The following is a 22,585-nucleotide window of genomic DNA, read 5'->3' on the forward strand; positions in this document are numbered from 1 at the left end:
ACTAGATGCCACTAAATCCCAAACACTGGACCTCCAGCTGAATGACACAAACTGATTGAAAAGGAAAATCAAAGCTGCATCTGCTGACTTTGTTTGGCAGCTAAAGGAGAGCAGAAGAAGCTGTCAACATGACACTGACTAGGAATATGGAAAATTGCCTAAAAAAAATAAACCCCTTTTTAGCTTTGCTTTGGTCTCCATGATCACTAAAGGGAATATCTAGCTCTTCAGTAGCTAAGTGTCATTACGTTCACCTGACAGTCTAACTTTGTCAGACCACTGTTTGGTGCTGTGTAGTTGGTGTACGGTGGGTTTATTGAAGCTTTAAAGCAGAAAATCCGGCTGGAAAACAAGTCAGAAGAAAGTATGTGGGCTGGAAAAACTAAACAATGAGCCCAAAGAGGCTAAAACACTCTGTGGAGCTGAAGAGAAATGCAATCAGAGGAACTCCTTTCATAATCATTGATCCACTGTAAGCAAAAAAAAATGTAACATTCCTAAACTCCTTTTTTAATCTCTCGTCTATCATCCCTCCTTTAATCCAATAAAAATACAACAGGCAGCGAGTCCAAACGTGTGTTTATTATTCCCACTATTTGAAATGGTACAGCACATATAAAAGTTATAAAATTAACTCAAAGTCAGTTTGGGCTGAGAGGTTTTGTAATCTACAGAGTGAAACACATTTAGTACAACAAAGATGTGCATGAAACAAAAGAGAAATGTTTTTTTAACATAATGAATAAATAGTTGATGAAAAAAAACCCTGGCTCAAACAAAACATTTAATCTAACATCTAAATCATTCTCAACCACGTGTTCTCTATATCTATAAAGGATTCAATGTACTTGTATGAAACAGAACTCATGTTAACCATGGAATGATGTCATGATGAAACTCACTGATGTTCTGTGTGCATTTACTTTCAGCTTCAATGCTGGCTGGATGTTGCTGTGTGAGTAAAAACGAAGTAATCCCGGCTCAGTCCGTTATCACTACAGGGGTCCACGTACATAAAAATGATCTATAGTCCATGCAGACTGTGTACGCATGTTTTTCCAAGCATAAATGCATGTTGGATATCGAGGCTCTAGTCTATATCCAGGTCAGAGTCTTCATCGCTCACGTTGGTCTGGATGATGGCTCCATTACGAACCGTCTTCGGGATGACGGGGGACTTGTCGGGCAGCAGGCCGTACTCCTGCAGCAGAGCCTCCAGGTCTACAGCGAAGAAGTCTTCCCCGAGCTGGTCTGTGAGCCGCACGAAGTTCCCGATCAGGTCCCCTCCTTTGTAAACGAGCAGAGCGGGCAGAGCACTGCCTCTGAACAGTGCGCTGGTGCTGATGGCCGAGCTGCGTACGCTGCAGAACTTGACCAGCGGGTATTCCTGCGCCAGACACATGAGGCTGCCGCTCATGGCCTCGCAGCCCGGGACCTCCGGCTCGTAGATGTGGATCATGACCAGAGTACTTTTGTCCTCCTTGTCCAAAGCCTCCAGGAAGTCCTCTCCGCTGCTGAGCTCATAGACCTGCGCGAAGCGTTTGCCACGGCAGAGCTGGCGCCGCATCTCTTCAATGCGCTGCATGCGGTAGTGCTGGAGGAAGTCTTCATCATCCTCCTGTTCCTGGAGCATGTTGTACTCTTGCATGGTCATCTGTTAGGAAGACATAGAGACAAAGAATATCCCCTACAATGTCAAAATGTTCCTTTAAATAGAGCAATCTTGCTGCTTCCTTTATGGACGCTCCAATTTTACCACATTTTACTCTTGGCTGTTCGATTACTTGGCCATATATAACTCTATGACAAGGATAAACCTCTTTCTTATGTCAAACAGTTGGCAGATGCATTGCTGCAAAGTGAAATCAAGTGTCACTGCGTTAAGTAATCCATAATTAGATGGTATCAGATAATTGAGGATGAGGGTTCAGAGCTTCCACGATGTTAATCAGGCCGTCTTGAATTAAGAGCTTGCACGTATTTAGCCTTTTCCCACAGCGGGTGTCCTGTTATCAAATGTGGCTAGGTTTCAAGAGGCAGTCAACCAAACACTGCCAGGACGGTATGAGGCACAAGATACTGAAGATAAAAGGAGAATTTTAAATGCATTTCTTTCCTGTAAAACATGTGTATTTTTGTTCCCACTCAACTCACTTTGCCTTTTATTTTGTCCTGCAGCTCCTTCTGTTTCTCTTTGTCTTTCTCCAGGTCGAGGTCGGAGCGGCAGGTCATCGACAGCTTCTTGATTAGTCTTTCCATCTCTTTCTTCTGCTCTTGTTTCTGCTCCACCTCCAGCTGCTTGTACTTCCTCCAGTCATTGATGACACCCTTTGGTCCTGACAAAGAACAACCAAAGTCACTGTTATCATAGCGAAGTATTGCAAATATGTATTATCTTTATTAACCAAACAGTTTTACCAATGTTAGAAAACTAGACTGCTTGATGTTTATTGATCTTAATTGGGGGGAATTTTTTCACTCCATGAGGATGATGTAAAGCGTACTCACTGCAAGTCTGGCCTTCTCATTACCTGCTTTTAATAATACAAAATGCACACAGTGGCCTAATCATGACTTTTGTTGTTGTGCAGGGGATTGTCTTAGTACCTGTGTTGACAGCGCTCCCATCCGCGCTGTAGTCTATCTCCGGCTCCTCCACGTTGCCGTCCCGGATGGTCTTTCTCTCCCCATCCTCATCCTCGTTGTCGCTGCCTTCGTCCTCGCTGCTGCTGTAGTAGTACTGCAGCTTCTCTCCCAGGATCTTGTCATCCAGGGTCGTCATGACAGCGGCTCACCTGAGGGCAGCAGTTATTTATGTGTTAGCTGCGGGCACCACTGGGGATGCACGATATGTTCAACAAGTGTGACTGCAATTTTTTTTTACAGAAATTGCGATTGAAATACAATTCATGATTATTATGTACGATTAAATTACAATTTCATTGTCACTGTCATTTTATTACATATGGAGAACATGCCTTGTACTTGGATATTGTACTTAGTCGTATTGCGATTCATATTATTTTGCATTTATCTGTGCCAATGCAACTCACTAATACAACTTTGTCAAGACATAACGCTGAGCTTAATGCTTCTATATGAGTTTATTATTCTGTTTCAGATGACTGATGACTGAGAGCTCATCATTCACCCGAAAACCTGTATTTTGAGCAGGACTAATACAACTAATCTCATTCATTTAATCCTAAAAATCACAGACTGCATTTAGATAAGCACTACGACCTCCATTTTGTTGTATAATTTGACTAGCCATTTGCATGAAAGTTGACAATGACACAACACTGCCATTTGCTTTATCCTTCAAAGCCTCGTAGATAAAAACCTCTTCAGATTAACAACAGTTTTGTCTCACAACAGTCCAGCAGAGCACATTAGTAAATGGGGCGTAATAATCCAGATCGACAGCCATCCAAGCTGTCATAGGTCGGTGAGAAAGGGTTTATTTTGAAAATGGGACATTGACGCTATTCATAGCTTATCGTAAGTGTGTCGATTTAGACAACTTGAGCTGAGAGGTCTTTAATGGTGCACTGATCCGTATGTAAGCCAACCAAATGTGCACAGATGGAAGGACGAGGAGGCAAAAACCCTTAACAAAAACATTTCAGTTTTGACGATGATATTACGCTGAACCACTGCACAGCCTATTTCTTTGACTTGGCTGCAAAACCTGATGACCAAACAAAACAATTTCCCCCCCCACTGCCTCTCAATGTAATGCATAATATATGTAAACAGTAGGAGCAAAGGCCTACAGCCAACACCTAACATTAAGTTGTATCCGTGAATCCCTGCCGATGTGACAGCTACGACGGACAGCCAGCTAGCTAGCCAGCTCACTACGTCAGTTCGTTCTGTTCGGCAAGCTGTTAACAGGTATTGTTATTTACGAGCCCACCTATCCGAACACGACTGTAAAGAGGATAGAGACAATCCAATTAACCCATTTATTAAGTAGGACACGGGCCGAACCAGCACTGCTCGTGTGAAAGTGAGCCCTGTTAGCGTTAGCAAACTGAGCTAGCTTACACATACTTCCTGTGACAACCAGTAAACATTAAGCTAATCGAGTAAAGGTTAAATTTACCCTGAATTCAGCTTTAGACACTGTTATAAAAGCATACAAAATGCACTTATAGTTACTAATGAATTGTTGATATTGATCTTACCTCGATTTTATGGTCAGCTGACGGTATGAAGATATCAGCAACTCCCACTGTTCCCTAGCTCCTCTGCTAGTTTAGCTGCCGCAAGCAACCCTGCCTGAGTATGATGCCTTCACGTGACACGAAAATATCGTAATTATGACAACAACGCAAACAGAACCGAAATGTAACCCCGTGTTGCGATTTTTTTAAGGTATGCTAATGGTGAGGAGGACATCAAAAATCATCGTCGCTCAATCTGTGATGTTTGTATCTACTTTTCAAAAACAATTATTGCCTCAAACGTGTATATTTGTTATTTTATTTTTATTTTTTTTACTACTAAATAGCTATAAAATAACACCAGAAGCACAATAATAATTGGCGAGCTGCACAGTTTACTGGAGGTACTCCCATCCCGATCAGTAGTTTCAAAGTATAACATCATAGACTCATGCTTTCAAATGATTCAATGGAAATGTATACTTTGCTGAGAGCACTTAAAGGCAACACGATACCATGGTTCATCCCACTGACATAGGAGATGTGGGAGGTTGCTAGAAGCAGCACTGGGCAGTCTCCATCTTTACAGCTAGAGGGCAATATAACTGTAACATATCACTACAACTACTGCTGGCAGGCTCAACCAAAATTGAAAAAAATATATGTTAACCCTCCCTAAAAAAATATTTGTACAAAAGCTAACATGAAACCAATGAGGGAATCCAGGTTTACCTTCCTCTTTGGTGATACAAATCACTGAAAACACAGATATACTATAACATAACAGCCTTATCTTGTCAAAAGTGCCTGTAGATCTATTTGCATTTTCTGGTTGTATCCTACATAAATGTTCTAAGCCATCAGGTATCCATGCTTCTGCTTTTGATGTGTTCTTAAACCTGCTGTGCGTCTTTTTTTATTTTCAAAACCTTACGCCCTGCTGTTGGATGAGTCTCAAGCCAAAACAAACAGTGGATTCACAAAAGGCAGTGGGTGAGAAGAAGGGGAAGTGGGAATTGAGACTGAGAGGTCCAGAACAAAGGAAAGAGAAAAACAAAGGTTTGCATCATCGCCCGTTCAAATGAATGGAAAATAGTTCTATTTGTGTCTATAGTTTTATTTCAACTACTGGTTACATTGCATTGCAATCACTTACTTTAACATAAATCCACAGACAGGACATATTACTGGACAGTGTGGACATGCTTTTTTTTCTGATGGTATTTCAGTCTTCAGGCACAAAGCATTAAACAAAGATCATGTGTTTGGGTCTTCATTGTACGTTCAAGCGTGAGACCGAGTGGTTAAATTAAAACTCCTGTATGAGTCCTGTGTGATTCTCCAGCGCTGTTCAGACAAACATCACTGTATGTTCTCCACACATACTGTGCATCTTTTTTCTTAATAGCAGCAGCCCCCTGCCTGCAAAGGGTCATAGCTCATCAGTCCCTACTTTACTATCGTCACTTCCTCTTTGTGATTTCTCCTTAGTTGGTACACTAAATGCCACATAAGGACACGTCTTCATGTTTAAACACACAAGTTTCTTTAGTGTGGCGGAGTTCACTATGTCGAATCCGACTTGGCCTCCGAAGGTGCTGGGCTTCCAGTACATAGGAGAACATATGGGGTTTCCTAGGAGGCCTTTGAGGGAGAAGGGGGCACCCATCTCCACCATGCTCTCCCCAAATATGGTGCCCGGTCTTGTCCTCTCCAGCATCAAACCAGGATAAAATTCGAGAGCATCAATATCACCGTACAACTCTTCAAGCTCCCGGGCTATCTCCTCGTTATCTGCAAATGGTAACCACAAGTTGGCACAGTTAGTAAAAATATCTAGCATCAAGGACATTGGTCCGTCTTTTGATCAGTCAGTCAGTCCACCACTTTGGCGGGACAGTAGGATGGATCGTAATAAAGTTTTTCACTTTGAAATTTGCTAAAAAGAAATCCATGGTACCTGGAGGATGAAGCCTGATGACTTCGGTAAAACGCACTGGATGTTATCAAACAGTAACGTTAGCTATGAATGGTTGAATGCTAACGACAGCTAATGGGCCGTCAAATATGTAGTTTTATCTAGGAAAATGACTCGTTGTCTTTCCAGATTTTCCACTCTCAATCTTTCAAGTTGGTGTTCATTCGGCCAGTGGTGAAATGGGAACAACTCCATCATTCCAGATCGACTTGCTACCGGGAATACTGCAGCATATCATTATCCCAGCATTCGAGATTCCCACCCCGAGCGTGACTTCAGAAAAAAGATGGCCGTTGTTTTCAGTGCTAACTAGCACATGTTAGCATTCTGGCACACTAGATCCATTAACACTGGCTCTATTCTTTGTAGTGTCCCAGTTAGCCATGACAGTGAGTAAGCATGCACAATATCAGAGCCCTAGAACTAGTTAACCTAAATGGAATGCAGCCTTCGTAAGTGTTAAAAATTACACCTGTGCTGTTCTTGCTTTGACAAGTTCAAATGTCTGCAGAGAAAATTATCTGTGTTAATAGCAATTGAAAGCAATGGTCTCTAAAGATACCTTCAGGTGGAGAACATGCAATTTATTTCAAGAATGTCTGCTCGGCTGCTCTCATGGACTTGTAAAAGTTGTAAATAACACGCTTTGACAGTTGCACTGGGTGTTGTGCGGTCTGAACACAAAACCGCTTGTCTCACCAGTGAACTCGCTGAACGATGCGTACGCCCTCAGGTTGAAGCGCTTCCTGTACTCGTTGAAGGGCTGCACGCGGAGTTTGCGGGACTCCTTTATGGTCGACACGGCCACATGGGTCACCACGGCGTTGATGTTGTGCCCCCCACCGATCTGTAGGACAAAGAAGAACACCGGAAATGAAATAACTTCAGGGAGACATCAGCTTGTTTTGAAAGTATTTCCTGTTCGTTTCAATTTCCCTGCAGTGCTACGCAGCTCATGTGCTCATGTGTATCCTAATGAAGGCAAATTCATGTAATGACCTAAAGTAAAGACATCAACGCAGTTTCCAGCAAGTACATACATTTCTGTATCTGACAGGCAAGGAAGCCCAAACAAAATATTAACCCTTTCATGCATGGTGTCACACACAACAGTGGACAGATATTTGGAAGTCATATTTGAAGCATTTAAAGCCCCAATCAGCTGGTGGTGGACCCCCAAAGCCTTGCCCACAATTGCAGTTGATAAGTATCTTTTCTATGTCTATGTCTGTAATTTTGAGATATGGCATCATTTGTTCAGAATGGTGGAGGGGAGAGGAGATGCACCAAGTACCTCTGGAATAACTCTTCAGTCTTATTCCCAGAAAACCAGCTACATTCCTTTCTGTGGCTGAAAATACATCTGCCAACTTCAGTAGATGTAATGTGGCTGCTTGACTACATTACCCACAATGCACTTAGGCATAGAGTGACATCGCTGGAGGCACTTTATCAGATTACATGCAGCTTCTGTCCTGTTGTTATAACTGCCAGTTAGGTGGAATCATTGAACTTCCTGCACATGTATTATGTTACACCGTCTGTGATTAATCACCTGGCCGGCAGCTTGCTGAGTGAAGGCGTCCACCATCTTATCGATGCCGTAGCGCGTGATAACAGAGGTGTTGAAGATGAACTGTTTGTAGGACAGTTCGTCTCCGTTGATAAAGAAGCTGTCGGGCATCATGGGGTGCCAGTGGTAGAGCTGGCTGAACTCCAGAGCGATCCGGTTGCCATACTGGAAGTTGGAGTTAAAAAGCAGGGTGGGATCGAACTTCAGCTGCAGCCGGTATCCGCTGAGGTGCTGCACGTACTCCTCTATCACTATCTTTATTGTCTCCCCTGAGAGTAAACATGTGGAGACACAAAACAGGGGGAGGGCAGATAGGTTAAATGCAATGCTAATCTATGCTGAGTCAGGACAGGACAAGTTTAAACTCAAATTGGCTCAATTAAAATTGGCCATCCATGAGCTTCCGGAGAGGCGTGCTGACATACACTGTTATTAAAAGCTTTAGACTAACAAAAGTTGTTAATACATATATAAATACATGAAGTGAATGGCGTCACATTTCTGGAAATACGCTTTTTGCAACTTTGCTACATTTGCTAGATTATGATTGATGAAAGTTTAATGAGATGACTAATGTCTTCCACTTCAATATGAAGCTACAGCCAGCAGTGTGTTAGCTTAATTACTCTAACCAGTGGGGAAACAGCAAGTCTGGCTCTGTGCAAAGGAAACACAACACACCTACAGGCCCCTTGAGAGCTCATTACTTAAAACACATTATATCCTGTTTGCTCAACTTGTGGCTTTAAGGGTGCTATGTGCTGGACTATCCCTTGGCTAAGTGCAGTGGCTTCCTACCAGCGGAACTCCTAGAAGGTTCCTGAACATGGCCAAGAAACATTCAAGGACACAACCTCCCTGTAAACCACAAATAACATTTTTACACTCGCACAAATATGTAAAGACTTTAGTTGAACAGTCACAACTCACCCATTCTTTATTGCTAGCTGCACGGCTAACTGAGCTAACTAGCTAAGGGTATCTACAGTAGGTAGCAGTTAGTGGTTACTCTGGTGATACACTGCCCCAGTATTGATTTTCAATATAAATTTGACATGTGGCCAATCCTACATACTGCACCTTTAATTAGTGAACTGAAGAGGTTATAGTGGGTGGATTTTGTTATCCGTTTCTCCGTTTCCTGTCTTTGTGCTATGCTAAGCAATTAGGCTTCTGGCTGTAGCCTTAAAGTGATAGTTCAACATTTTTGGAAATATGTTTTAAGTTTCTTGTGAAGCGTTAGATGAGAGGATTGATACCACTCTTATATTTGTCTGTTAGAAATGATAGCCTGTAAAGCACCAAACATGTTATGTCCAACTCACCGATGATGATGAGGCGTGCGGTCTGGAAGAGCTGCTCGTCGTCCCAGGTAGTATGCTCCGCCTTCAGGATGTCACACACTCGGTTATGCTCCCTCAGCCACAGCGTCGCGTACATTCCCAAACCGGGTAGGAGTCCAAACACTTCCTGACCAATCGCCATCTGATCCTCAGGGGGGATCCCGGGGGGGTAGCTCATCCTCACAGGTGCATCAGCTACCGTGGGAGGGTACATCTCGCCGTTTATTAACTGATGGGAAAAACAGTTATTAATGATTATACATTGCAGCTCATACTCCATAGTCCTGCAGCAACATGTCATTTAAAAACCAAGTTACGTTTATTTACGTCTATAGTTTTTGACATATACCTCTCAGAATAGGCGAAATACTAAAATATCAACACCACTGTTTGTGAGCAATAGATCTGGATGACACATTGATTAATCAAAAACACAAAAATGATTCACTCTGTCGTTGGAATTTAAATGTTTTTTTCCAGTCTTAATTAACATGTGAAGACAAATCTTTCCACATGTTTCCTCTATTGAGAGTTTTGATTATTTTTACCTGATACTTGAGTTTCCCATCTTTGTGAAGCCTGAGCAGGAGCTGACGTTGCAGGTTGTCTCCATAAATGTGCCCTGCATCCACCTGTGTGTTGGAAACTGTTAAGAAGAGCGCTATTCTACTAAAATGTAACGGTTGACAAAAGTTTTAAATGTACTTACCCCATGCGAGAGAGCCTTGGTGAAACCCACACCCATGCGATTGTAGGTCTTAAAGAACTGGTGGGTGAAGTGTTGTGCAAAGAAGGCGAACATGAGGTTGGAGCCCTGGGGGTCAGGTCTAAACGTCCTTCTCTTCAGCAGCCTGTCAACCAGCAGCTCAGGGTCAGGCAGCCCAGCCTTGCCTGAAGAGGAAGAAAAAGAAAAAGCACAGCGTCAAACACGTCAAGAGGGCAACACACAGATACGCCACGCCTCTAGTCATAATACTGAAGCAGTGTGTCTGTGAAAACACCACTGATACAGTGAACACATCACTCTGCACCTCCAAGGTCAATGATCTTAATGCATGTCACTGTGGCGGACAGCTTTGCTTCAGCTGAAACAACACCGAGTGTGGGCATGTTTAGATTACATATTACATATACTGCCACACGTTTCCTCCTCGTAATGCATTATACGATGTACAGTACATCGGTATAACTGTAAGGTAATTGTGGAGTATTTCTTTACGCTGCTCTTCCTTTCATGCTACCTTACTAGATATTAGTATTTTTCATGTCAATATAACATTAATCAAATCAAATCGCAATCAAAACAAGACAAAAAATGCAAGTAAATTGGGCACGCAGGTAGTCGAGTGGTTAGAGTGCATGCCATGAACGCAGTGGACCCTGGTTCGAATCCAGCTGGAGGACCTGTACTGCATGTCACACCCCCCATCTCTCCCCTTTCCGATCTATCCACTGTCAGAAAAATAAAGGTGTCTATGCCTCAAAAAGAAAAAATGCAAGTAAATTAGGTCATGGGCCGTTCATTGTTAAATATCCACCAGCACTGATGTAATCTTCGTGGCTCAGATTTACAGATTAGATCATGTTTACATTTTTATTCGCGTTATGTTTAGTCACGCTCTGACTCTCTCCCACAAATGAAAGTGACAGGCGACTAACTGAAAGGCCCGGTGATGATATAGTAATACTGATTATGCAGCTTACAACTTGATATAAATGACTCACCTCTGACCCCCAGAGGTGTCGGGCAGTCCTCGGGCACAGGAGGCAGAAGCCGAGTGTAGTAGCTCAGATTAGAGTAGGATTCCCAGTTGAGGTAGCCGTATTTAGAGTTGAAGGTCGGAGGGCTGGGTATTAAGTTGGACCTTACTGTTCACAGAAACAAAACGTTATAAGATAGAATGAAAACCTCTCAGCCCCGAGTAAAGTTCTCTTGAATGACCGGCAGACTCGGACCTGTCAGAACCAGCCGCATGAGAACGTCCCGCAGGAAGGTGTAGTTGATGATGTCCCAAAGCCAGTGGAAATGGGTGAGAAGGTAATGCACCGCGTCCGGGCTGGGTTTCAAGAACAGACGCACTCTGGTCCAGAACTCGGCTGTGGTGGGAGGACACGTGAAAAAACAATGTTCTTGTTACTGGAAGTTAGAGCAGATGTGAGTTTAGAGGACATTCACTCGGAATAACACAGCCATTATGTCACAGTCCAACAGGATTACATTGCAAGCTTGGCTTTCATTTCATAGCCTCATTCCAGAACCTGGGACTCGCCACCCACATCACTACATCACTCGACGGCTCATTGAAAGATGTGAAAACGAGATGGGAATTCAGTCTGATTATCAGTCTAGGCGTTTAAACATCCTGGGGTCAAGGCTTGATAACATACCAGGCAAAAAGCCGTCTGCCTGCAACTTCCCCAGCGCTCCTGAACTCTGGGGGCCCCAAAAAAGCTCCAGGCTTACTGCACCAGCTGGTTTGTGCTACTTAACTTGAACATTTGTTGAGTTAATACAACATTAGACTCGAGATTAATTTAATTCTCATTACGCAAAACAAGACTGTATAATGAAAAAACAACAACAGACTAATTGAGGAATTATCGAGTCTCAAAAATCAATGATTCATGGTGGAGTGATGAGGACGAGTTCAGGAGTCTCACAGTCAGGCCAGTTTGTGGTGTTTCCCGTCAGGATGCTCCTCTGTAAGAGACTAAAAGAACTTGGCTCTGGAATTTTGCCTTCTTAAGTTCATTTTTGAAGAGGAGCCTTTTCTGTGAGGTTGATGCCAACGAAACTAAAACTGTTCAACTGATGTAGACATGGTTGTCTGTCTTTTCCCCCCCATTTCTCTAAAATCAACAATCAGCTCCTGGGTTTTAATGACTTTGTGCAGTAGACTGTACTCCGTGCATCACTCTGCAAGATTGTTGACTTCGTCCCAATATGACCTCTCATATTCATACTGAGGCCGATGATGGTGGTGTCGTCCACATACTTCACAATAGAGTTTTCCCACCGTGTCTGGGATGACAGTTATGGGAAGAGGAGGAGGCTGAGCCCCGGTGTTGAGCAATAACGTAGAGGTGTGCCAATCCATACTCTCTGGGGTCTGTTTGGGAGGAAGTCCAATAAACAGTTGCAGAGTGTTGTACTCAAGCCAAGAGTTACTCAGTCAGCCCCATTGGTGAGAATTAAATGAATGCTGAGCTGAAATCATCAAACGGCATTCTGATGCAGGTCCACTTATTGTCAAGGTGTGTTGACTGAGTGGAGGGCAGTGGATATGGCATCTTCTGTGGATCTGTTGTTTTTCAATGAAAATTGGTGCGATTCCAGGCTGGCTGGGTGGCTGAGATTTTACTGGGGAACTAGTTTCTCAAAGAACCACATCAAACTGCCACAGTGCGGCCAGTCACTGAGAGTATCTTCGATTTTTGGTTAGCTCTGAATTTATTATTTTTAGCCTTTAACATGCAAAAAGGCTAGGAATAAAGTCAAGCTTTTGTAAAATACTGTAAATGACAGTTGTTATGGCATAAGATCAACTATCTGTAGATCTTTACAAATCCAGACAGGATAGTCCAACAACAGCAAAGCGTCATTGCTGAAAATTTATTTTATTTTTTTCACATTTTCACATCGAAAATCCAATGAAATTGTCGCCTGAACATCTGAATCATCCCACAGTTCTGGAGAATTTGTTAGCAAAAATTAACATAATTACTCGTACAGCACCAACATTTCCATTCATCTGAGTCACATTTCTGACCACCTGGCAAATGAAAGTCCAATATTCACATTATTGTTGCTCTGTATTTGGTCTCCACCAGCTCCTGAGAGAAAAATCTATCTCTTTAGCTGCTACACACTCCACTGTATTTACCAACAACTCATCGATATTGTTTGTCTGCCATTTGGTGCTGAGCAGGTGGTGTACAATGGATTTTAAGAGCCTTTTCACATTTGATAGCTGCCTGTTGTGGCTGTAAATTATGATTCGAGAGCTATGAACCAAAACAGTAAAGTTGGAACTTGTTGGTTTGTTGCCTTTTGTTGCCACGTTATTCCACCTTGCGGTTCTGTATAAAAGTTGCAAAGACCAAATGGGGTTTAATTGTATTTCTCACATTATCATTTGATACATTACTATCATATGAATATTGATTATAGCCACTTAAAGCCCAAATGCTGGACTATAAGGTAAGGTGGGGGATTGTGCTCCAGCAAGATGTTTTGATGTTGATTGTGTTTGTGTAAGATGAGCCGCATGAGTGGGCTATTCCGCCTTGTGTAACTATTATTGTAAGTAAATGTTTTCACTCCCCCCCCCCCACACCCATTTGGCTTTTCTTACCCTTTCCTCCCACTCGCTCTTTATTTTTTTCTCCACACAACAAAAGTAAGGGGTAATTGCTGTTTTGCGTGATGAGTATGATGTAACTGTTTGACTGTGTGCCAAACACATCATGTCTGATTAAGGACTACAGTGTATGAATGTTCATTGTTAATGAGAGGCAGGCAGGCAGAGTGAGTAGGTGGTTTAGTGAAGAGACCAGCAGAAGCAGCTCAAATCCAGCTGGACTCTCTCTACCTCCAATTTTTCCAAATATTTGGGTCTGGACGAGGACTCCCGGCTCTGTGAGCCAGGAGCTGTGTCGCTTGATTTCCTGATTTAACAACAACAAGATGAAACGGTCTTTTTCATCAGCATCTAACCCTTTCAGCCTCATGTACAAAAGAATAATTCAAATTCCTTAAAAGTGCAATAAGAAGGGAGGATATGAGAGCCGGACTCACGGACGGTGCAGTTCTCTCCGTAGTAGCCGGTGCGAGTGCAGTCGCACTCATACTTGTCTTCACCATACCTCACGCATACGCCCCAGTGCTGACAGGGTAAATAGCAGCATGGGTTCACTGTGGAAAACAAGAAGATGAAGCAGTGTCAAAGGCTGTGAGGAATGCTTATATAAACTCAGGCAGGGCAGATCATATACGAAGCTGTGACACTGTCAGAAACTGAAAATGAGATCACATATTGACTCGAAACTCCACTTCCTCCACAGCGATCAAGTTCCCACTCGAAAACATCCGCCTTAGCAACGGAGTGGATTTTATGGTCACTAAGCCAGCGGCAGCTTGAGCCCTCAGGGCATACATTTATTTAAAAAAAACATCTGTTATTTAAATGACGTAATCCCGTCTAATGTCCCTGCTGCTCCTAGTTCGGTTCTTACTTTTGATTAAAACATCATCCAGTTTCTTAAAAATATACTGACACTTGCTGGAACAGCACAAAAAGGACAACAATTTAGAAAAATCTAGATAATTTCTAGACAATTTCCTTCAAAGGAACTAGATGATGTGGTACACATTTTAGGGGGAAATACAGATTAAGTTATTGCAAATAGTTCAGTTGAGTTAGTTGTGTTCGGTCTTAAAACAGTTGTGGATCTGCAGAGGAATTTCTTAAAAAGATCAGCTCAATTAATCTTAAATCTCCAAAAAGCATTACTTACTGCACATTTTTGTAGGTTAAGCTGACCTGCTATGCACTCACTCACTCACTGAACGGTGCAGGATACACTAGCGTTTAACTGAATGGAGCCATGTTTTCAGCTTGTCTGTCCAATCTTTGTGAACAACCGCCTTGGGGGGAATTTCTTCAGATACTAGTTTTGCTTGTACGACAAGTCTGACATCTTTTAAAGTGTCTATCAGCGTCCTGGCAGAGAGTTAGTTAGATTAGAAGATTGATATCACTCTTATATCAATCTGTTACATGTAAGGTTACAGACAGGCTGTTCAGACTTTATGCTAAGCTAGTAAAGCTAACCAGCTGCGGTGTGCAGACTTATGAACAGTCCGGCATGAGACTGGAATCAATCTTCTAATCCATCTTTCTGCAAGAAAGCTAATGTATTTCCACTATCCGCTCCATTAATGTTGCCCCAGGAAGATTACAAGGACAAAAACCTTGTAACATAACAGCAACAAAAACAGCATCTGTAGCAAGAAGTTGCGTTTGAATGGGTTAGGTTTAGAATTCTCACTCAGGAGTCCGGGGTTTGAATCACATTTATTACGTACTGAACAGTTCATTCATAATCTTTATGCACAGTTCACTTGTTATTTTTTCAGCTAGTTTTTCAGTTTGCTGTCCCTGGTCGGGTTTAGGCAGCAAAAATACTTGGTTAGGTTTAGGAGGACACTTTCACAGCGTTTCACACATGTTTAAAAGGATAACTTCTCGTGTGTGTGTTTTTCTAGAATTGTTTTTCAATTATGTTCCGGGAACAACACCAACATGTCGATATCAGATCGTGCATTTCCCAAAACGTTGGACTAATCCAAGAAGATCCGAAGATCAGACATTATGAATCAGCTACTATTGAAGATGCATTCTTTATTTAAAAATGAACTTGGCAAACAAAGATTGATTGGTGAACGGTTGAATTTGTGCCTGAAGAGTGTGGGAAAAGAAAACAACTCTCTGTTTATCAAGTGAGCCGAATGAAAAGGCCTTTGTTCTGCAGCCAGAACCAGAGAGAGAGAAAGTTGTTTATCAGACACATTGACAAGATAGAGCAAGCAAATTTCATCGATAAGAGTTTCAGGTTGAGAAACAACATCAGGTGTTTGTGTCAGACATTCCTCCCTTCTTAGATTTATGCCCTAAAAACTGCAAGTTTATAATATGGCAGGACAGTTCGGGGTGCAGCTCCAGAAATATGCATGTTATGTGATAAACTATACAACATCCACGTAAAGGAAAACTCCCCTGCCAAAAAGCATGACCCGAGAGAACTTACACACGCTTCCCTACACGCACATGCAAAAACACGCCTCTCATTGCAGACGCAGCCTCCATTCTCTCTCCGTCTCTCAGCAGCACACTCAACAAAATCACCGATCTCGTCTGTCCGCTATGTAATCAACCTGAACCATATCTGATCCTACAGGTCACGATAAGTTCAAATCTCAAAATCGTCATCATCATCATCATCATCATCATCATGCCACTATGCTAAAGCGTCAAATCAGAGAATGAATCACCGAGACAGCACTATGTGGTGAAAGTGTTTTCTCCCATGACTCACAGTGTCTGGAAAATTCCTCCTGTGTGGGCCTCGACCGCAACGAGATCTCATTGAGAAATCTCAGGGTTTAGCAGCACACAGGCGCCGGGATCAGAGGAGACGAAGAAGGTCGTAAAACCTTTTTGTTCACGTATATTTGTCAGCTGGTGCTGTCAGCCCGAGGGCAGGATGGTATATTGTGTGTATATATAAATGGAGGGACGGTGGCTGAACATGTCGGGCTACATGACACTGGGCAGACAGGAAAAGTCTGCTTGGGGGCTTCACTTTTTTAAATATTTAACCTGTACTCCCTACATTTTAACACAAATATATTTACTTTCAACCCTTAAGTTTCAATGCATTTGGAAGGGAATGATCGATGATCTTCATTATATAATCCTTATTACACACACAGAGTACTTAGCAAGACAAAAAGATGCAAAAGATATAAAAAGACATAGGTTTTTTTCTGTGCTAAGTATGTTCTACCAACTCAATTTGTGGGTATTTGACGTCTTGGGAACGAGACTCAGCAATTAACTATCTTCGTGATTTACGAACAGCTCTGACAAATCTCAACTGTTGTACCTTTAAGCTTAATAGTCTGAATTATATATGACGTCAACTTTACCAGTCTTTGCTTTACACAGGTGTCTGTATTTTCTACTCGAGTGAACAATGTGTGTACTTTTTGCCACCTCTGGATATAATCCATAAGTAAGCCTCTAATGCCGGAGGTGTAAAAAGAACCCCGAAAAAGTAATAACTGAGTAAAAGTAAAGATATCGTGTTTAAATACTATATTACTTACCATACAAATAGTTCTTCAGTAAAAATAAACTTAAGAGCCAAAAGTACAAGTAAAAGTAAACCACACATACATTTACATGTATGTGTTGAAATGATTCAAGAGTGAATATCTTTGTACTCTTGATACTTATTACCCGAAAAATGTTTTTCAATATTTTTAATGTAATTTTTTTTTTTTAGAATTTCACTCTAGTACTATTATTTATTTTAACAAAGTATCTTTTCTTTTACTCAAGTATTACTTTTGGGTACTTTTTACACTGACATTGGAGGCCTGATCATGGACTTTTTAAGGTCAGTACTATACAAGTCACTCAAAACTGTACTTAGTTACATCTCATAACTGCCCAATCTTTTACGATGATAAATAGTAATCTATGTTTTTTGGCAGTGCCTTGCCTGAGATCATGTTATTGCGCCAGGAGCCTGCTGGGGCCTGTCTTTGTTATCAGGGTTACCGGAATGTCTCAAAAAGCCTGGTGGCAGCTTAACTCGCCCCGCTCAGAGGAAGACCTGATACCAGGGGAGAAAACACACACACACACACACACATGCACGCACAGATTCAAACCCCACTGAATATGTGTTTCCTGCATCTGTCCAGACTCACACATGCAAGCATATAACACACCTTATCCAGACCCCACTGACCCCTCACCTACCTGTGCTGGAGGTAACCTCATCACCCAGGCATGCAGGCTCCCGGAGCAGCAAGACAAGAACCACAACTGATCCTAGGACAGAGGCTTAAAAACACAGATTTCAATCAACTGTTGTTCAGGGAGCAAGAAAAAGATGTGAGACATGAATCAGCCACAACCGGCAACAACCAGGACATACTTACATCTCATCACAGCAGCCTCAGTTCAGGAACATTTCATTCCAACAAATGAGAAGGGGGAGAGAAAAAAAAAAGTGTGAGAATCCAGTAAGTTGAGGAGGTGCTGACACACACACACAAAAACACACATACACAGACACACACACACACACACACACACACAGACAGACAGAGACAGAGAGTCACAATGCAGCAGGACCAGCAGAAGCTCAACAGGTTCGGTCTTGGCTCGGAGTGATTGTGCAGCCCCAGTCGCACTGCGCCTTTTACCTGCCCTCACACGGAAAAGAGGGAAAGTGGGACGGAGACTTGAGCCAAGGCAAGAGTGTGTGTGTGTGTGCGTGTGTGTCTCTTTCTGTGTCGCCCCCTGCTGGTTGAACGACCAACTGTTTAATATCTACCTCACTGCAGATGCATGCTTTTTATCTTTCTCCACACTCCCTCACCTCCTCTCTCACCAGGTCCGTTTGATTTAATGATTCTGATAAGATATATAAATATTAGAGATTATACTGTGAGACAGCATGGTTCAGCTTCTCCCCTCCACTGATAAGGAATGTTATCCAGCTTCACGGAAGACATCCGGACACGTCACAGTATGAAAAAGCACAGTCGTGACGGCCAAATCACATTTTTCTGCATCAGTTTTAGGTTCCTCGTAATTCCATTAGAGGGGAACCACCAACTTTTTGCATTTGAAGTGTGTTTACAGGGTTGAAGGGGGTCATTTTGGAGCTTTATTGGAATTAAATTAAATCATTAAATCAAGTAATTTGACTCTGGTTAGGTTTGCTCTCAATGTACAGGAAATAGTTTTAAACATCAAATAAAAAATAAAACAAAAAAAGAATGAGAAATCAAGACTATTATGTACAAGAACAAAACTAGTAGTAATAGGCTTTGAAAAGGAAGAAGAACATGTGATATGAAAAAAAATGTTGGCTCTGGTTTTGCCGCATTGATTTTGATCTTTGTTTATGAACAGTCCATGAGTGCCGCGATGCTAAACCACTGGAGCGTCTTTCAAAACCTGGTCCCAACATTACCCACAATGCAACGTACAACCACAGATTCATTCAAACTTAACATTTCTCACTGTTTAGGCTGAATTTTCTATTTCGCTCTCAAATCAGTGCTTATGCTCTGCTTAGTTTTAGGCACAAAAACACTTGGTTAGGGTTGGAAAACATAAAGGTTTAGTCAAACTGCGGTCACCTGCTTGGCAGCCTTGTGGCCTGTAAAAACGCCACCACCATCCACTCAACCCCCCAATAACTTGAATGCGATAGGCCACGTTTGATACAAATGTCAATCTTGGACTGTCTTTTGCAGAAACCGTAGTTGCAAACATTATATCTGGATGACTGGGCTGCAAAAGGTTTAATTCCACTTATTCACATATTTTGTGGTTTTTCCTCAAGACCTGTAAACACAACAATGTGTAAAATTGGTGGAGGTAATTGAATGTTTGTGTGCCCCAGTGCATTTCATGCCACGACAAGTCAAAATGTCCTCTAAGGAAAAAAGATTTGCTTCAGATAAAAGGGATTGCAGCAGCCTCTCCTTGACCTCTCCACGATGGCATTACTTTCAAAAACCCGTAACGATAAGAACACTTTGAACTCCGATCAGTCAGAACATTTAAAGGAGAAACAGGTGAAATAAATGACATGAAACAACTCGTCACAATGCAATGTTCTGCTGGGAAAACTTGATGCTGGTCCTGGATATGTGTGTGGATGCTAGCATGTACCACCAGCCCATCAGCAGGAAAGTTAGCTCCTCCCCGCAAACATTTGCAGGAATTGTCTGAGGATGAAGATAAAGGTTGAATGATAAAGGCCTCAAGGCACGAACTGGCATCCGAAATTTCAAAGACCTCGATCTGATTGAATATTCATGGTAACCAAGGAGGCTCTACCACTCAACGACTTAAGGAAAACACTTTGAGAGCCCTGGTGCCAGACACCACTGGGCACACCTAGAGGTTTTGAGTCACGGTGGGGCAGCCGTGGATCAGACTTGTTCTAGCACGGTTGCACAATTGAATTGGCTTCGGAGGAATTTAGAGGGCCAGGTCAACACCTTGAGCTCTGGCAATCACTATTGTTTGTGATAATGCGTGTCAAGTGAAATCCACACGGAAGCCAGGACTCAAGGCTTTCCAGCAAAACATTTGATCGTCATGAGACGATCAATTTAATTCACTTAATTCACGTTATATCCCATTTCATACAAAAAATACAGTACATGGAAAAATACACATGAAGTAGGAAGATGTAAAAAGGCAGGAAAACTAAGCAGGATTAAATGTAAAGCAAGACTTTCTAGCCATGCTCACAATGCACATTTAAGGATTGGCTAATTAGCACTAAACAAAGACTTCCACTAGGTTAACAGGTGTTGATCACCTCTGACCCTGGAGTTCAGGAAGTACAGAGAAGACTTGTGCTGCACTCTAGAAGACTGTTGTTACCAGGTTAGGAGGTGTTAAAGTGAGATTTCATGTCTTTTTGGTCTATTTATTTACATCTGTTTACTAGAGTATTCACAATCACTACTAAGAAAAACAACAGGGGAGGCGAGAAGAAACAGCTGTTTACAATTTTTAGGAAGGCAGGATCTGGAACAAATTAAGCCCTTTTATACAGCGTTTTAACGATATAACGATTATTGAGGCTGCTTTTAGAGTTCTAAAGGTTTCCATGTACGCAGGAAAGTCACTGCAGCAACTGTCGTAACACATTTAAGCAGCCAAACTAAAAGCTGTAGTTATGAACTTTGGCAAACTTTGACAGGACAGAGGAAACTCTCCAGAAGAAACAGTTATAGTTTCACCTTCCGAAATAAATATTTTTCAGATGGCTCTGATGGAGCTCAGGATTTATCAGGAGGACAGCCATCAAAAATAAAGTTATTACTTCACTCCAAGTTAAACTGCTGCACCTGTTGTGTAAATGTGCACAGGGAACAGACTTGCTTTTCTGCTGCTGGAGGTCCCTGCAGGCACAACCTCTACATGAAGTTACTTAATCCGGATGCACACAAGATTGAAGACACTGCTATGCTGGACATATAAACTGTAGTGGAACTTGCAGGAGTCAAACTTTCATAGAGGTGTACAGTATTTTGGCAGTACCAAGAGATACGTTGAGCAATACTGCTGCCATGGTTCCTTGAGTGTTTATCTGTCAGTGATGATGCATTTGTGCTGTTGCAGATCACAACTTCTTGCCAAATTAAAAAAACAAATAAACATTTGTTGGCAGAGTACAGGCAGGTACCGAGAAACAGCTTTAAAAACCCTTGAAGGCATAATATGATTCAGTGAATTTACAACAGCTTAAGTGGTGGCATGGGTGTTTTGAATTAATCAGAAGAATAAAGATGTTCAAACGACTCAACGTTCTGTTAACTTGGAAAGCCACCAACACTTTCTCGGATATACGCCACTGATTTCCTGATAATTAATCTTTTCCTGATCAACCTGCATCTGGCTGGGTTTCTGCAGAATGAAGCCTGACTGCTGGGTATTCTCCACTGTGCTTGGTCTTGTCGAACGTTTTCCAGCTGCTAACGTGAAACTCAAACTTCTGACCCATTTGTGAACTTGTTTCCTCCTTTCCTTCCCTCCTGCTTTCAGTATTGTTTGTCTCCGGCTAAATATTTAGACTTGTTTTGTTGTTCGAGATGTTTGGAGACTCGCCCCTTTGCCCATTAAAGCTGCCAATTTTGATCTGTCTTCCAGCTGCATGTTCGGTAAGTGAAGTCGGCAAGGTCAACCAAGGACCTCAGTACACAGCCATAGCTTGGCAGTGTCCTATGTGCCTAGAGCTGTTGGGTCATATGTTATTCAGGTAATCTTACTTAACTTGGCTCAAATTAATGTCAAGAGGGTGAAAAGTTTTGGCTCTGGAATTGAATAATTTGTTTTCACAAATGTCTTTCACACAAGACATAAACAAAGTACAGTTCTAGTCAATATTCAGGTCATTTAAGATCAAACTAACAATTAAGGGCAGTTACATTCAGGTCAATCTGAATTACGTGACATCAGTGAGGAAGCTTCGTGCAAACCGTGCATCAAATATGACTCAGGAAATACTTCAATCCACCTCATATGTAAGCAGTGCAAAACAAACAAATGACTCATGATGATTTATATTTTGTCATTGATTCCAGTTGCTCACAGACGACTATGACGTATTATGATGAGTTCACACTTAATTGGTCATCAGGTAAGGAATGTTAAATCAGTTACTTCATTCACTGACATGCGATCAAATTAGCGGGCATTGAGTCACATCGGAAATCTACAGTATTCCATAACCTTGTATTTTCTGGGGCTTTTCTGAAAGCATCTTATCTTATTTACTCATCCATGGAGCAACTTTATACACAATATCCACAACACTAAGTAGTTGTTCACATTAGCATGATCTAAGATGGACATTTTTAGATTCATTTTACATCGTTTCTGAGGTCCAAACCTCCAGAGGATATTCTCTCCTCAGACGGATTTTTTCCACACGTTTTTTCTTTTAGTTTTATTCTTTTGAAATACAAATTTCCTGTCATTATCAGAACAGAAGGGTTTATTTGTGCAGTTCTTTCTTGATGAGATGAAACAGACATTACCAACAGCTGTCCCAATTTCAACAGAATCCTCTATCTAAAAGCTTAAGTGTGTAGATTTTTCAGGTGGCTTTATTAACATTCAAACCGGTTGACCTGATCTTATGGAAGTGGAGATATCCTCAAAACATCTAGATTACAAACAGGAGCAGTAGC

General features: G+C 41.9%; 1 protein-coding gene across 1 annotated transcript; it reads right to left on the bottom strand.

The window, feature by feature from the left end:
- Positions 1-562: 562 nt before the first annotated feature.
- Positions 563-18,086, bottom strand: pdcl (phosducin-like). The gene is made up of 14 exons (XM_030436296.1): positions 17,798-18,086; positions 17,616-17,699; positions 13,862-13,978; positions 11,020-11,160; positions 10,789-10,932; positions 9,773-9,954; positions 9,612-9,695; positions 9,046-9,292; positions 7,703-7,989; positions 6,847-6,994; positions 5,607-5,963; positions 2,608-2,793; positions 2,155-2,336; positions 563-1,654 (listed from the first exon to the last, which is right to left on the bottom strand). The coding sequence occupies exons 1-14, from the start codon at positions 17,802-17,804 to the stop codon at positions 1,091-1,093; spliced, it is 2,730 nt and encodes a 909-aa protein (XP_030292156.1). The 5' UTR covers positions 17,805-18,086; the 3' UTR covers positions 563-1,090.
- Positions 18,087-22,585: the final 4,499 nt, after the last annotated feature.

This window comes from Sparus aurata, chromosome 12 (genome assembly GCF_900880675.1).
Source record: "Sparus aurata chromosome 12, fSpaAur1.1, whole genome shotgun sequence".
Lineage (NCBI taxonomy): Eukaryota > Metazoa > Chordata > Actinopteri > Spariformes > Sparidae > Sparus > Sparus aurata.